Raw genomic sequence first — 16,569 nt, 5'->3', positions numbered from 1 at the left:
CTGTGCAGAAGGCGCGTCATTGGCCAGAGGAAGGAATGACAAACAAATGAAAACAAAGTGAGCAGCATTTACAGAATTAGCTGTCAATCTATGTACTGCAAACAGACTTGAAAAAGTGGAGCTGGCTGCAGCACTAACCAAGTCATAAAATAGTCCACGACCTTGAGTTTTATAAGAATCCCCATCACACAAATCTTGCAAACTGTTAAGACACTTAAGCTTCAATCAAATAATTACGGAAAGATATATGCTGCTGTTATGGACCACCCAAACCTGTGTATCGTAAGGATAGGCATGTGTGGGCACAATGGGCTCTGACAATACTGCAGTATGGCAGGCTGTTGGACAGTGAATGCACCAGCCATTATCCACAGCATGGTTCCCTTATGCTGCATCTGATAAGGGGAGAAACTGGCAAACCAAAGGACAATACAGCTGATTAGTTTGGGACAGCAGAGCTCCAGTGGTGCCATTCATTCAGCCTGCACCCCATCTAAGATGGTTTCCATGCCAACTACCTGCCATCCTTAGTGTGGCAGAGGACGTGTGACATGCACAGAATGACTGAAAAACATCCCGTGTGCTTACTGGATGTGAATCCATCCTAGGCCTCATGTATGAGAGGAGAAATCTTAATAAATCTATATGTAAACAGGTGAAGTGAAATCTTGTTGACAGAGTGTTAAGAGCAAATGTCAGAATATGAAATTGGATAGTCTGTAAAGGAATGAGAGCAGTGTGAAATGAACTGTATCTACTGTGTTACACGTGCTCTCCGCTCTGTGATTCATAACCTGAAAGGATGGTTGTAAAGTGACTGAGGTGCGGCCTTGACATGTGCAATTTTCCTGGGGTTGCTTGGTGATTGTGAAGTGAGCAATCAATTTCCCTCCATACCAAAATTCAGTAAGCCAACAACTTTCAGTCTTGCTGTTTGATGAAGCCTGTCAACTGTCCTAGGGCAGCAGCTACTGTAGGCGATACACATCTCTCCATAAACAGTGTGGAGTCACTTAAACCACCATGAGATCTGAACAATTCTGCCTCAGTAGCCGTTGTTCTTCTTAATTATCTTGTGTGAGGAACTGCATTTGGACACCAAGGTGTGATTGCTAATTTTAGTCTGCATTCAGCGATGGAACCTAAAAAGACATGGGAATATAGTGACATTTATTGTTTGGATATATTGCCAACTCCCTAGTCGGTGCCTCTTTCGCTTTTCTTTCTTTTTTTTCTTTCACTGAGGTCTGTCTTCTTTAGAAAAGCCTGAGACTTTCCCTCCACGCTGTGGAGTTAGAGAAAACCAATGTTGCTGAAATATTTAAGCCTCCCCACTGTATGTGCTGCTCTGGAGCATTAAAGCATTATCAGTTAGTGCTGAAATAAAGAGGAAAACATGGAATAACATCACCGTTTCTTTATTTTGTCGATATAAAGATTCCAAAAAACTGGGTAGTAATTTAATAGTTTCTTGCTGAGACAGAGGGTGAATCAAGACTCTTTTCACACACAGCCCACACATGGCTTGAAACTGGACATTTCCCAGTGGAAAATATTATACAAGACTGCAAGCAGCAACATGACAGGACCAGATAGCTCAGCTGGACTGTGCTTGGACAGCTGCTCTCAAAGGAGAGGTTTCGTCCGTGTCATCCACGCTTGCCCACACCACAAATGGAATGTAAGAGACGTAGTTTTATGTCTTGATTTGCATTATGTTTATCAAAGCTGTAATCAGTGTGCCTTTCCAGAGAGTGTGTGCTTCAGATACATTGCCATATACAGTAACCCATGGTAACCACCTTCTACTCCAGCATTTGCAAAGAGGCAGCGTAGAAAGAGACTAATGATGGATCAAATATTAACTGGAATAAAGCTAAACTGTTGCCAAGAACCTGAGTGGGTGGGTGGTCATATCTGCCATGTGTCACTGGATCTGAGCTGATATTGAACAAGGCTTCGAGCGATCAATAGCAACTTGCTATCCTGCCCCTATCTTGTTATGCTGCCTCTGTATTCACCTCTTGCTATTGGGATTAGGGCTATTTTGGGGGTGTGACATTCACCATCTTATTCGCAGTGACAACGTTAGTGAAAATTCTGAATCATATGCTGACACAGAGGATCACTGATGCAAAAGCAAAGCAGTAAAAAGAATAGTCTGTCTTGCATTCAGATGTGACTGGAGCTGAGCACTGCTGATCTCTGTTTCTGTGGGTTGAGAAAGCAAAAATGACATGCAGAACATTTATATGAATTAAAGGAGGAGGTTCAGACAGACTAATGCACACTGGATTGATTCTACCTTTCAGTCTGCTAATGCAATTGGGTTTTAATAAACCCCAATCCCAGGCTCAGAGTCTATTTCTCTCTCTTCCCTCTTACTCTGTTTATCAATTCTCTATTTTTTCGATTTGTTCCACCATACCGAAGATAATTCTTAAAATTGCATGTAGTAAAATTAAACTAAATTTCAAAAATGACAGATTGTCCATTTTGGTTGTAACTTGAAAACAAAGCAAAATTTGATGCCATTTCTGGATTTAAAGGAATGATATTGTGATATTTTGTGAAAGGTGCAAGACTGGACTAGAAGCTCAATACTAATCTGGTATTTGCAGTCTTATAAAGTAGTGTATAAGGACCTTCGACTAGTAGTCAGAGCTTATAACCATAAGGCTTCTGGTTTGTGTCATCTCTGTGTACATGGCTGAGGAACGAACGTATTCCAGGATGTCTTGCACGGCTACCCACTGTTCCAAGTGAGCTCACCTGGATGAGTTAAATACAATGAGCAAATTCCTTGTATGTGCATATAAATAAACATGGCCAAATGAAGCATACATGTATTTATTAGCTACATCACAGATTAGATGAGGTTGGCGCAAAGAATGGAAAACAGTGGCGAAATGACTGTTGGCATAGCAGCTGCTGGTTGTTTCATTTTTTACTAAAACAATGTGTACCGTAACCCATTGATATTAAATGAAGTTAATCTTCTTTTAAGTTAATAAAAGATTCTTTCATGTATAAGTAAAACTTTAAATAAATACAAAAATAATAATTTGAATGAAACAGTCTTCATATATTTGTGGTCTACTGGGATCAGGCTTGGTTGTAGAGCTTCACAGTTGCAGGGGGAAAGGACGTGTTTCCATAAGGGAAACTTTGTATATGTACATATAAATTTGCATTAGATGTGTGATTTAAACAGATTAATATTAAGTCTAAGAATTAATATGAAATGATTTTTCATAAAGTTGTTTTTCTTCTTTCCTGATGCGGAAAAAAACAAGGCTCTTTAAAGCTTCATATAGAGCCAAAGGACGGCGCAGACTGATACCTTGCAGACACACACATATCAATGTGTTCCATTTTTAATACGAAAATGTTGTTTGAACTTTGCAGTTACTTTGCTGCGATGACAAATGCTTGCATTTTACAGTATGTTGTGCGCACTAGTATGTACTTATGTACTGCACCCAAAGGTCACATTTTAAGAGAAGAGCATCAGGGTGAGCTTGTGTCAGATGTGATCTGTGCAGCTGATGGGAGTTGTTTGTCATCCAGGCTACCTGCGGCAGTGTGGCATTTGTTCTTAGCTGGGGTTATTTAAAGCTTCAGGGGATTTATAGAACTGTGTTGCAGTGATGGTGTCAAGGATCATTTCAACTTGGTTCATGCAATGGGCTGTAATACTGCAGGGGGAGATTGTGTCATCGTTCAGACAAAGACTCACGAGCATGAGGCCAAAAACAGGCGGATTTCCTTATAGTTTACAAGAGGTTTGAAGACTTACAAGGCTATGCAAACAAGACAGAAGGAATAGAGTCCAAATATAAACAGGTGATGATCAAAAAACTGATTTCGAGAAAACAGGCTAGTATAACTAAAGTGCTCTGCCAATTACACAAAGACAGTCTGGCAGAGGCATGTGTTATGGGCTGTTATAAGCAGAGGGAGTCGAGTGGAAACAGGTGTGTAGGTGGGTGGGTAAGGTTCAGGTGAGTACTGATGGGAAATGTGCTATGTAGGAGTGGCTAACAATAGGAGAGTTAGAAAACATGGAAAGGAGACAAATGAGAAAAATAAATCAGAGTGACTCGATGGTTGTCCAGAGCTGCCACATTTGTTTGATTTAAATGAACTCAAAAAGGTATAAAGTTGACTCCAGTTAATTCAGTTGTTGTCGTCATATTCCTGGATGGAAGTTGCGTATATTTACGATGTGATCATGGATGAACATGTCACAGGTAAAATAGGGAAGCTATGATTATTGTTTCTGCATTGCTCATACACTGTTATGTAAAACGTGGTTGACGTATTACTCCAAATATCAAAAACATAAAGGTGATATACAGTACTCAAATGAATGACACATGAAATTTCCAGCAGCACGGGTACCCCCCCCAAGGGATTGTCTTGGCCCCCGTCGTTATCACCCTGTACACTGCAGATTTCAGACACAACACCAACGGCTGTGTTCTGCAGAAGTGCTCAGACGAATCTACAGTTGTCGACCTCATCAGAGATGATGGACTGGTGTCAGGAAAACCACCTCCTGATCAACATGTGGAAAACCAAGGAGGTGGTGGTGGATTTTCGCAGACGCTGTTCTGTCCCTCCCGCCACTGAGGAGCAGCTGACAGACTGGTTCTCCCTCCCTGTGTGAAGGAACGATACAGAAGGTCTTTCCTTCCTGCTGCTGTTAGGCTCCACAAGGAACACTCATAATATGTGCAATATTATTAGCCCTCAAGGTTTAAATATTCTCATCACTTCACTACTTACTCTGTACTGTGTGTGTATTTTGTGCAAAATCTGTTATACATCCATTTGCAAGTCAATGCTTTTTGTTGCAATTCATTACTTTTTGTATATATTGTTTATTCTATTCTCCTTTTTCTCTTATTATTTATCTTTTACACAGTCCACTCTTTATTCTTCACTTTTCTGCACTATGCATGTTGTTGCAAACTGCAATTTCCCCACTGTGGGACAAATAAAGGTTTTCTATTCCATTTTATAATCTTTTCATCATTTTAATAAAATCAATAGTTGCCAAATGGAAAAAGTAGCCATAGCCCTACGTTCATAACACCTAATATCTATAAAATTAAAACTGGATTAGGTGCTAGTGCAATGAGCTTCTTTAGGGAGTGACAGGTAGAACATTTCTTATATAAATCTCTGACATTTAGAGTGCTGCTCTCTTTGCTGTTGTAGGGTGTGATGCCATCATACCAAGATCTAAAAACCTATGAAGTCTTCAGAATAAAAAAAGAGGTTACGTATGCCTTTGAGCCTGGCAAAGGATTCAAACAAATGCTTTAAATCATCACTCCATTGTAAGGAAAGCCATTTACATGCAACAATTGCCCAGGACTGACTTTCACACACGATCAAACAGTTTGATGGGAAGAAAAAAAGTCAAGAAAAAGAGCATTTGAGCAAAACATTAATTTCCAATGAATGCAATGATCAGATAATTTGTAATAACGTACTTTGTCTGTGTGGAGCAGATCAACGACAGCTTCTCAATGAACCAGTTGATGTGCACAGAATGTAAACAATTCTCCTAATTCGAGAGGTGCTAACTTCGTTTCATCTGTGCTACACTCGCAACGACACCAGATACTAGTTTTATGGTTTATATAAATAAAACTAAAATTCAGTTTGCACCCATGATTCTTTTTATTATAAGTTCTACTTTGCAACAACAAGCACACCAGCAAAATTTTAATGAAGAGCATATTTCTTTCTACGCTGATGATGGGACTGTTTTCTCAGTCAATTTAAATGATAAACAAAATATTTATTTTTCACACTAACAGCTTCTTTCTTTCTTTCTTTCTTTCTTTCTTTCTTTCTTTCTTTTGACCGAACAATGTGTGAAGTTACCAGGTTTTTGTCAACACATTGGCTACACACTGACTATACTCCTCTGTGTTAGTAAGTGTGTAGCTTCCAATAGGCAGAACTACCGCAAGGGAACAGCTCATTGTAAATGGGGCAGAGTAGTTTATTGATTTACATTTCCACTCACACATAAAATTACAAACAATTTTCCCACAAGAAGCCCTCGTATAAATGCCCCCTGTTACACGAGTCTCTCTCTGAATCCTAATATGGCCATATTTGAAACCAGTTTCATTCTCTATTGTGTAAATGGACACAAGACGGGATGCTAAACAGCTGATACCGTGTACCAAATACAATAAGTGTTCAAAGACAGTTTGAATATATTATGTGACAGCAATAATAATGTTTTGAGAATGTTGTCTGTTCATTATCATGTAATGTAGAAGCTAACTCCTCTGCTTTCTGTCTGATTATGTGCTCTGTGACAGTAATGTTAGTTTTAGGGACAATCCATGAGGGGAAGTCTTCCTTTTCAGGCTGGACTGGCTTTGCTTGCCAGACTTCCTCGCTCTCAATGAATCTGTCACTTATCAATCATATTGAAGGGCCGGACAGGCTGTCAAAAACCAATTTAATGTCACAATAGAGCTCTGCTGTCTATACAGGCAAGATTTGCTCCAGGAAATGTTTTCTTCTCTTCTGTCAAACAACGTCCAAAGAAAAATACGAATGTGACTGACAGTAGTGCTGATTGCCCGAGCCCAGAGGTACGACACACACATACACACACAGTTGTTCCTCATTAGGACCAAATCCAGATCACAGTGTTCAGCAAGCCTTTTCCTGCACCCCTTCTTTTCTATCAAAATTTGCGTACGAATCGGTCGTCTTGAGCGACTTGACACCCTGTCTCTGTGTCAAGTAAACACCCACAGAGCTGTTGTTGTCGGTGGCAAGTCATTTCAGCGTTCTGCCTCTCAGACAAACAGCTATTACTGTTCTCTCAAGCAGCCTCCACTTGAAACAGGAGTGTGTGGGGACTGTGTGAAGAAGCAGTTAACAATCTGTTGCACAAGCAAGGGAGGTGCAAAAAATGAGTTTAAAATAGTTCTAGGTGTTAGCTGCAGAGGGCTGCAAACTGGGATTTTAATTATGATTATGTTCCATTCGCCTTACACAGGGAAAATTGAAAAGGTACACGCTGCAGATGCAGAAAACATGACACGAGTGGTTGTTTTGGATATACTGTATGTACATCTCACAGGTTAATGATGTTTAGAAATGACAGAGAAATCAATCCACGTTCTTGCCAGAATACCTGCTGATAAACATGCATATCAGTCTATATTCACCAATAAAACATTTTTATTCATTTTTGCATTGCTGTTCTTTGTCTTTTAGTCTGTTGTGTTTGATTTGGGCACTTTTCACATTTGGAACAATGACAGTCACTGGAGCCTCTGTTTAAATTCTCTGAATTCTCTCAGTGTGTGTTTATCCAAGGTTAACCTTGCCCACATAATACAGTAGTCCTCATTTACAATGGCCTCTGTGTGGGAAAACGCAGCAAGATATTGCATACATGTCACCAGCATTATACAGCATATAGAGAAGACATTATACAGCAAGCCCAGTTGGATTTTTAAACAGCACTAGAATAATATCTGACTATTATATTACCGCGATATTACACCGATTTCTCATTCGTGATATATGAAAGTCTCCTCATTATGTGGATGCTCAGCATTTCCCTTTACGAGAGACGAAATGAATCACCTAATGTTGCTCACTAATACGTGGCAGGGCTTCAGGTGGGTGATGCAGACCGTGGGTACAAATTTCACATAGCCTAACTCAATTTCCCCCATTGTCCCCCACTGTTTGGACGCGCGCCTGCTTCCGCGTGGACGCGCCTCCGTCCGTGCGTGCGTGCCACGGAGAAGTTCTTATGTAAGATGTTCCCAATCACATCTCCGTCTGAGTCTGAGGCATAAGGTCGCTTTAAGAGATACCAGCCCCTATCAGTGATCCTGGCAGGACGCCTCCCACCTTCCCCTCGACCAAAAACTGCGCGTCTCACCTGATGCGGAGCAGAGCCAGAAGTCCCAGAAGAAATCACATTCGGTGAGAAACCACAGCTGATCTGACGGTTAATTAGATTATAGTGTTTTCTTGCTCGACTGTAACTCTTTTGTCCCTGTGTAGTGGTGTGTTTACTGAAAGTAAGTAATTTCATTTTCAACTACATGGTGAGCTATTTATTTTTTATGACATGCTCCGACAAACCTCTAATACGCTCCCAGACTAATGTCTCTCCATAGCCTCTTATAGTTTTTAATGTCGCATGCCTTGGGAATATGAATCCGCCGCCGTATCACTGTAAATTGGGGTATATTTACTTTGCTTATTATTTCCAGTTGATTAGGCTGTTCATAGATGTGATGCTGTAGGTGTAGGCATCGCTTTCTGTGAGTGATGGGTCTCCCCCGGACAGGAGAACAGTGAGCGCAGACGAGTGGAGTCTCTCTTCTACCTGTCCGGAGCTCACAAAGTCCGAGGCGCACAGCTGCACGCAGACAGTGGATCCAGCAGAGCTGCAGAGACCGACGGTAGGACACGCATGCAGCACCTGCTGTTGCACTTTTCATCTCCGCGTGTGCTTCGCCCGCATGCATGGTGTATGTAATCATGTTTGCATGCAGCTGCTTTGTGACTTGCCAGAGTGGCTTAGTGAGGTGATTGAACAAAGCTAATGTTAGGAAGAAAAAATAAATTATCTTCAGTTCACAGACAAATTCCTCATAAGCTATAGTTTCTTAAATACAAACAATTTTTTGTCTGCAAGCTTTTTCTCCCTCATAATCTGCAAATAATCACCATAATTTACACATTACGGATGAAATCTCATAATAGCATTCTGCAATGACTCATTTTGTAAAGTGTTACATTGCTTCAAATCCTCCGACAGTGCATCGATTTAAGTGTCCAAATTCTGCCATAAATGTTCAGCATCAAAGCCTTCAAGATCGCCTATATGTGGGCAATATGTAGGAAATCCTGCCAGGTTTAGCATCCAGCAGGGAATTATTTATCCATACGCCCAAACAGAGAAGATTGTACACCACAAAGGAATTCAGGTGTCACTGGGTATTTACCTTTATTTTAAGTCGTCTACTTTTTATTATAATCACCACAGACGAAAGAACGATTTCCAACAGGATACTATAGCTCACAACAGAGACAGCCACAAGCAATTAATGTCCCACCTGTCGACATTTATCATGGTTAAGGATTCCTCAATTAAAAATGATAAATCCTTTAAATCCTGAGGATCTAATTCTCTAAGCATAGCTGTGTTTGCAAACTAATTTCTGGGGAATTGAGCCGTGGGCAAAACATCTCAGTTGGTAAAATTTTCACTGCTTTAGATGCTCTTGGTGTAATGACATTGTGTTTCCGTTACGCTTTTCGACCCATTATTTTGTTACATATTGCAGGGATCACATGTGCTTTAGGAGCCGGGAAAGCGACTGTGAATGTTCAGTGTCAATGAAAGGTGTCAGTTCCTTTATAGGCAGAGACAGAATAAATTCCCACTATCAAAAGGGAAGAAAACAGTCAGAGGGAGTAATTGTCTCTGACGGAGCCGCGATTATTATCGTTATTGTGATGAAAATTTAAATCAGAATTCCATTACAGCGATGCGACTAAATCTGGATCTGTGCTGTTCTCTTGATGATATTCCACCCGTGCATCATTTCTTCTTATAGCCTGTACTCGAGGGGAGAGAAAATGTGCATTTTCTCACTGCCTCATGATATCCCTACATTAATTATTCCCTTCATAAAGTTCAGTTTTTGTAATATTGGACCCTCTGCCAGAATGTACAAAGGTGAAATTGGAATACTAAACACATCACAGATGCAAATAGACACTTGTGGAATTACATTCAGAAGCACTGCAAATTTAAAATCCTATCCTGCAGCAAGAGAATGAGCGTCTGCTACATGTCCTCATATGAAAGAGTCTAATGACGAAATGAGCTTTTTCAGCAAGCGGGGGTCAATTTCTTTTGAGGCCGCAGGTTTTGCAGGAGCTACTTTTGAATTTGATGATAACCCACCCCATTATATCTTAACATTTCTTAAAAACACACTCGGATCATTCGAGTTACTCATACTCATATCTTTTTTTTTTTTTTTTTTCATAGGCTGCAAATGAAGACTGATGTAGAGACTGCCAGGGATTAAGGATGAGGGGAAACTGTAAAAATTGCAAATATTATTCCTGAAGTAATTTGCGAAAGTGTGACAAAACAAATTAGTTCAATTAGTCCTCCGCCTTTGAAGTGAGCCCAGGAGAACCACCATGGAGCTGCAGCACAACACCTATCACAACCAAGCCTCATGGAGAGAGATACCGTGGGATTTGGCCGAGGACTGCAGCCTGTCAGTGGGTGGCACCACTTTCCTGATCGTTGCTTACAGCACAGTCATGGCAGTGGGTCTCATCGGGAACTCCTGCCTGGTGTTCGTCATCACCAGGCACAAGGAGATGCACAACGTTACCAACATCTTTATCGTCAACCTGTCTTGCTCTGACATTCTCATAGGCATTATATGCATGCCGGCCACGATTATCTACACACTAATGGACCACTGGATCCTAGGAGACACCCTCTGTAAGCTCACGCCCTTCATCCAGTGCATATCAGTTACTGTCTCCACCTTCTCCCTCGTCCTCATCGCCATGGAGCGCTACCAGCTCATTGTCCATCCGACTGGATGGAAACCCATGGTGGGCCAGTCCTACTTGGCAGTGGCTGTCACCTGGATCGTGGCCTGCCTAATCTCAGTGCCTTTCCTCTCCTACACCGTGCTCACCTTCCCTTTCCAAAACATGAGCGTCCCCTACCCGATCAACGAGCATCTCGTTTGTATGGAGCTGTGGCCATCGGTCCAAGAAAGGCGGGCCTACACCACCTCCCTCCTCATCTTCCAGTACTTCCTTCCTGTCATCCTCATCATGATCTGTTACTTACACATCTATCTGCGCCTCAGGAGGAGGAAGGACATGGTGGACCGTGGCAGGAACAACACTCAGAAGAAGAACAAAGGCGCTACGAGGATCAACACCATGTTAATTTCCATAGTGGTGGCATTCGCCCTCTCCTGGCTCCCTCTCAACGTCTTCAACACCGTGTTCGACTGGAACCACGAGGCCATCCCGTCCTGTGGCCACGACATCATATTCTCATTCTGCCACCTCACCGCCATGGTCTCCACCTGCGTCAACCCCATCATCTATGGCTTCCTCAACAGCAATTTCCAGAAACAGCTCAAGTCCACCCTGTTGAGCTGTCGCTGCTGGGGGGTGACAGAGAGGTATGAGAGCGTCCCACTCTCCACTGTCAGCACAGAGGTTACAAAAGGGTCGATCTTGAGCAATGGATCTATCAGCAACAATACTTAAAAGCAAGCCCCTTCGTTGAAGGACAAAGGAACTAGCGAGGACCCCTCAGCCCTCTTTGTTTCCTCCTTTGGCGCTTTTGTTGCAAGGTTGACATTTGCAAATTTATAAACCTCACAATAGCAGTCCAGAGGCGGCACACTGAAGACACCACAACATGGTGCAGTGCCCTCAATTCAATATGAGTTCACATGGAAGAGGAAGTAGATAACAGATGATAGTGCAAAGGTTGGGCAAGTTTAAGTATTGTAGAATAGCTGAGGATAGTTTACACACATTTGCATCCATGGTGTGTACAGTTCTTTATCAGACAGCCTTCAGTCTGATATACACGGATCCTGTTTTCTCTCTGAGCGCTGACATCTCCCGATAAGTTGTTCTTAAACCCATATCAGCTGTTTAGGCTTTACTTTTCACACTTTTACTTGCTAAAAGTGAGGGAGTACTGGAAGGTCAAACGTGTTGAGGCACAGCAAATGTTCATTCAGTGGCTGTTTAATGTTAATAGTATTGATGAAGATATTAAGGGACTGTGGTGTGTTAATGATTATCAACAGAGTAGCTTATTACACGTCTGAAGGTGATAACATTAGTGCATTAAATGTGGCTGTGGGCGTTCATTCAGACAATTTACTTGCATCATCTTAATGCGTTTCTTATTGCCTAAAATCACCGTTGGTGTAATGAACTTTCACAGCGAACCTTGAAAATAGCTGTACATTTCACGCTGTACGCCAAAGTCTGCTCTCCAGTATATTTGAGTGTGCGTTTGGGGCAGTACTTCTCATACAATGTTCCATGCAACCACCATATATCAACTGCAATAACACAAAATAAAAGTGGCAGGTTCCTTCTGCTGTATATAACACATGACACAGTTATAGCTTTTGGTGTGGTCGGCAATAAAGAGCACTTTGTAGCATAGCAAATATCTCCTGTTAGTCTTTGTGCTATTTACCTGCATTGAAGCATTTACTTTATCTGTAATGGGAGTGCCTGTATTACGATATTTGGTTTGAATTAGTCACACTGTTTGATCTTTGGTTCTTGTACTGCCTTTTATTTAGTTTTATTTTTTTCTGCATATTTCATTGGTTTCTGAGAGTGTGTTGAACACAGGTTTCTTTTATTTTTTATATTGCTGTCATCCGCCAGGTCAGATCAGATCATTTGTATCATTCTTAACAGATACTGGATTAGTCCTAAGTCTCTCATTAAAAGTAAAATGGTACACTGGGACCAAACTACACCATCACCACATAGGGAACACTATGCTGTGTGGGATCCTAATTCTTCTAACATTATGGCATTGACTTGATTATTCAAGAGTCAATCAGCACTTGTTTGACATGACGTTGTATTATAAAGTGTGCGTAAGGGGGGGAAAAAACTCCACTTGTAAATATTAAATATTTCAAACACTTTGTTTCTTTCTGAGGTTAAATTCGGTGTGCGGCTTCTGTGTGCATTATTTAAGAAGGAGTTCCCAAAAAAAAAAAAAAATCAGATGTGCTTGTAGTGTTGAATAAATCAGGGTTGTGTTTGGTGCCGTGGCTGTTAAACATGAGGGAGGGAAGAAAATGTAGGAGAGATCAATGGGGACTGTGCTAAATATTCATGTTTGGGGAACGCAAATTAACTGCAATATTTTCTGCTGCCTCAGAGAAGATGAAAGAGGGAAGGAAAAGGTAAGGTTTTTGCTGTCAGGTGCTTTGCCGTTTGGATGTGGTGTGTCAGGAAGTCAAGCGAACGATGTGTTCACACCTTTTAGAGAGCAAAACTGAGCTGAAACTATTCACCTGAGAAGCTGTTCTCCAAAGGCACTTCAGACCTCAGTAGATCTCTCATAGGTGCTTGTAGTTATAATTGACTGTGTGCTTCCTGGCCTGAGCTGACCTTTACGGACTGCCAGTCCTCTCTCTCTTCTTACAATTAATTCCTGTCACCTCTCTTTTCTTTTAGAACATCTGCCAGGGAAGTAGAAGTGGTCCTTTTGTTCAGAATAAAGGAACCGAGAGGCCGGGGGTTCTGGCGCACTCCAGCACCACTTGACAATGAGTTGAATTACGGCGTTTTACATGGTTACCCATTGTAGCCAGGCTATGGGCACATTATTGCACTATGAAATGAAGCTCAGCTGGAGACAAACACTTAATGAGTCCGCAGGGCCAGGCTCTCCTTGTGAGTGGAGCAGTTCCAGAAAGATTAGCATCTTGGCTCTCTGCATTTTAATTTAGAGCGATTCTCATATAAGCAGTCTCTCCAAATCACAGGAACAACGCGAACTAGTCGGACAGAGAATTGCTCAAGCTGTTGTTCTGAGCATTTAAATGCACTCCAGTCATATTTTGCCTGCCACACACGCCATTATTCATCCTCTTTTCTTTACTCGAATGTAGATAGTAATATGACATCTAATAAAATAGGAATATAAAGATCGGTGCTGCCAAAGGATGAGGCAATTTATTGCGGCAATCTATTTCAAATGTCCTGAAAGTGATTTTCAACCGCAGGATGTAAAAGCAGTGCCTGTGTGGACCTTTGATCCCCTGTGAGTAGGACTAATCTTTTTATTTTGGCAGATGAAAAGGTCAGAGGCAGCCAGGATGCTGCCCTGAGAATCCTAATCATGGTATAACTTGTTAACATCTGTAGGATGCAGTGAAACAGGCAGTTGCTCATTCACAGGTCAAACACACAGATGAGCTCCGTCAATATTTTCTTGTCCTCTTATCTTTGTATTGAATTGCCCTAATGGTTCCGCCTCGTATCAGGCGGTTCTTCATTCATTAGATCCGTGAGGTACGGTCTATTGTTTTGTCTGATTTATTAGTTCGGATATCATAAGGACACACATTCTTGACAGCCTGATTCATGAGGCCAGGTTACGCACATAAAATCCTTCAAATATAATTCAGGGAAAATGTTTCTTCTACTTCTTTGAAGCAAATGTAGAAAGCTCAACGACCTACTGGATGATAATTCTAGACTTGAAACCTTTCTTCTCTAGCATCAATAACACAAACATACAAATAGCTGTGTCTTGCATAACACAGGCAGACTTGACAGCTTCGAAATTGCAAACCCACTGATGCTGGCCAGTTTTTCTCCGGGACTGGTTTTGTGGTGTGGTGCGTTGTATGTGCCAGGAAGACAGGTAACAATAGCTGTACAAGAAATTCTTTCATCTCTATAATCTTGCTCAGATAATTTAGGACCCGGCCTCTGTGACCTCCATTTTGTTCGATAGAAGAAAAGACAAGAGGACCACAGCCTGCTTTAGTTGCCTGGTTACAGCTTCCTCGGGGGTTTCAATGGGTCACCTTCAAGGTGACATAGAGCACCAAGCTATTACAGCCACTTTATTAAACGCTTGAAGCAGTTCCAGAGGAATCATCTCAATCAGGTGGTCCTCTCGCTTGAAAAGCAGGACAGAAATAAGAAAGTAAGATGTAACATTTATTGCTGGAGATACTTCAACATGCATTTCGACTTGCAACGGTTTATGAACCTTGCAGAACTGTAAAGGACAGCGTTTTGTAAAGCACTGGTGTAATTATTACCTTAAGTGTGTCACGGTTAGTTTACTGTGCATGGGCTATACTACTAGACTGCAATAGGAAAGGTATATTTAAAGGAATGAAAACACATTTTGGAGAGGTGGATTTTGATCCATTCTCAAGTCTACAGTGCATAAGTTAGTTAGCACAAAGGAATAGGACAACCATGTAGCTATTTTGCTTTTGAACAGAACAACAACAATTAATTTCCGGACTTTAAGCTAAGCTAAATGAATTGATAGTTTACTATTTATTTGTTTTACAGAAAAAAAAGGAGCCTGCAGCTGGTTAGCTTAGCATAATGTCTAGTGTTTCATCCAAACATCGACCTAAAGATTAAATGTTACATTTACAGAGAAAACAGTCGTCCGGTCTTTTCTCCAAACTATGCCAACAATTTTCAGGTACTTTACTCTGTTTATCGGACAAATTGAAATGTCAGCTGACACAAAAGTCCACTGTTGATTCACCCCGACAAACTCAGCAGGCAGCTTTAAACACACACTGACTCTCGGCACTGAGATTATGGCTGATGTTCAGTTTAATTACATCAGTCCGTGTCAGACTGATCTCACTGAGACTAATTATAATTTCTAACCTGGTGGACCTCACAGCTGTGTGTCCATGCTGAGCAGTGTCTCCAGCAGCTATTTTCTTCATTAGCGCTGATTGAAATCTTCAAATGGCACATTAACTTAGTATTCTGCTTTGATGTGCCACACACACACACACACAAAAAAAATGTCTGTTACTATGAGCAAAGTTTGAGATAACAATGGAGGGGTGGCTTGTTACTGTGCATGATCCTGTTGGTCTTGTGTAAATATTTTATGTCCCCCCCGTGCTATTGCCTTTCATATATTTATCCCTTATCAAATCACTTTCAGTAAGGAACAATACTTGACCCATGTTCAGTAGCGGCAATCTCATCAGTGTCATGAAACCCACAGGAACGATTTTCTGCCACATGTGTTTGCCTAGTAACACCAGGGTGACAGACAAGATTGAACAACTTTGAAAAACACACTTTCCATTGACGATAAGAGCACACTATCCCCGTACGCTCGTCAACAGGATATTACAGGCTGTTGTATCGCTGTCAAATCACCATGATGAATAAACTTCGATTTCTTATTCAGTTTGTTTGAATTCCATACACCACTGGCGAACACACCGGGGCCGCCTGGTCAAATAATTGTCATGTTATTTATCCAACCATAAATAATCACTTTTATAATCCAGAGGAGATTGGGGACTGTACATGGAATAAGACGAGCAAACAATTAGCTATTACAATAAACAGTAATAGGCATGTATCCTCATGGTGAACAAACACAGTAAAGAACAGTGAATTGTAATATGTTTTGCCATCGATGGGATCTGATACAGCCTTGAGGATAAATAAAACCTCAGTAGCGGTCAGAGAGATTTTACACAAAGTTTATGATCATTTTATGACCTGACTAAAATCCTACAAAGAAAGGGTACAAACATCAGGGCCAGCCACTTTGTTGTGATTTTCTAGTGCCCTCTGCTGTCTCAACATGCCGCCTTGTGATCGCCTAGAAAACAGCAACACTCTCGAGTAAAAGAAAAACTAGAGCAGAATTTATGTCTTTATAATACACTCATCAGGGATAACATTATGACAACCAACAACTCTTGTGCCTCTTGGTCC

The 16,569-nt window shown here is 41.2% G+C and overlaps 1 protein-coding gene across 4 annotated transcripts; it reads left to right on the top strand.

The window, feature by feature from the left end:
* Positions 1 to 7,794: 7,794 nt before the first annotated feature.
* npy8br (neuropeptide Y receptor Y8b) lies at positions 7,795 to 12,755 on the top strand. 4 transcript variants are annotated; one of them, XM_047590861.1, is made up of 3 exons: positions 7,795 to 7,986; positions 8,357 to 8,471; positions 10,073 to 12,755. In XM_047590861.1, exon 3 carries the CDS (start codon positions 10,231 to 10,233, stop codon positions 11,332 to 11,334), a length of 1,104 nt encoding a protein of 367 aa, XP_047446817.1. In that variant the 5' UTR covers positions 7,795 to 7,986; positions 8,357 to 8,471; positions 10,073 to 10,230; the 3' UTR covers positions 11,335 to 12,755. The 4 variants fall into 4 exon arrangements, with proteins under 4 accessions (XP_047446817.1, XP_047446818.1, XP_047446816.1 ...); XM_047590862.1 differs by having other exon boundaries at positions 8,313 to 8,471; XM_047590860.1 differs by having other exon boundaries at positions 8,280 to 8,471.
* Positions 12,756 to 16,569: the final 3,814 nt, after the last annotated feature.

Source organism: Mugil cephalus, chromosome 8 (assembly GCF_022458985.1).
Source record: "Mugil cephalus isolate CIBA_MC_2020 chromosome 8, CIBA_Mcephalus_1.1, whole genome shotgun sequence".
Taxonomy (NCBI): domain Eukaryota; kingdom Metazoa; phylum Chordata; class Actinopteri; order Mugiliformes; family Mugilidae; genus Mugil; species Mugil cephalus.
Note: the sequence above shows the minus strand (reverse complement) of the source record. Positions and strands in the feature narration are given on the sequence as shown.

Coding starts and splice junctions, on each gene's coding strand:
- npy8br (XM_047590861.1), top strand. CDS start 10,231: ATGGAGCTGCAGCACAACACCTATCACAACCAAGCCTCATGGAGAGAG.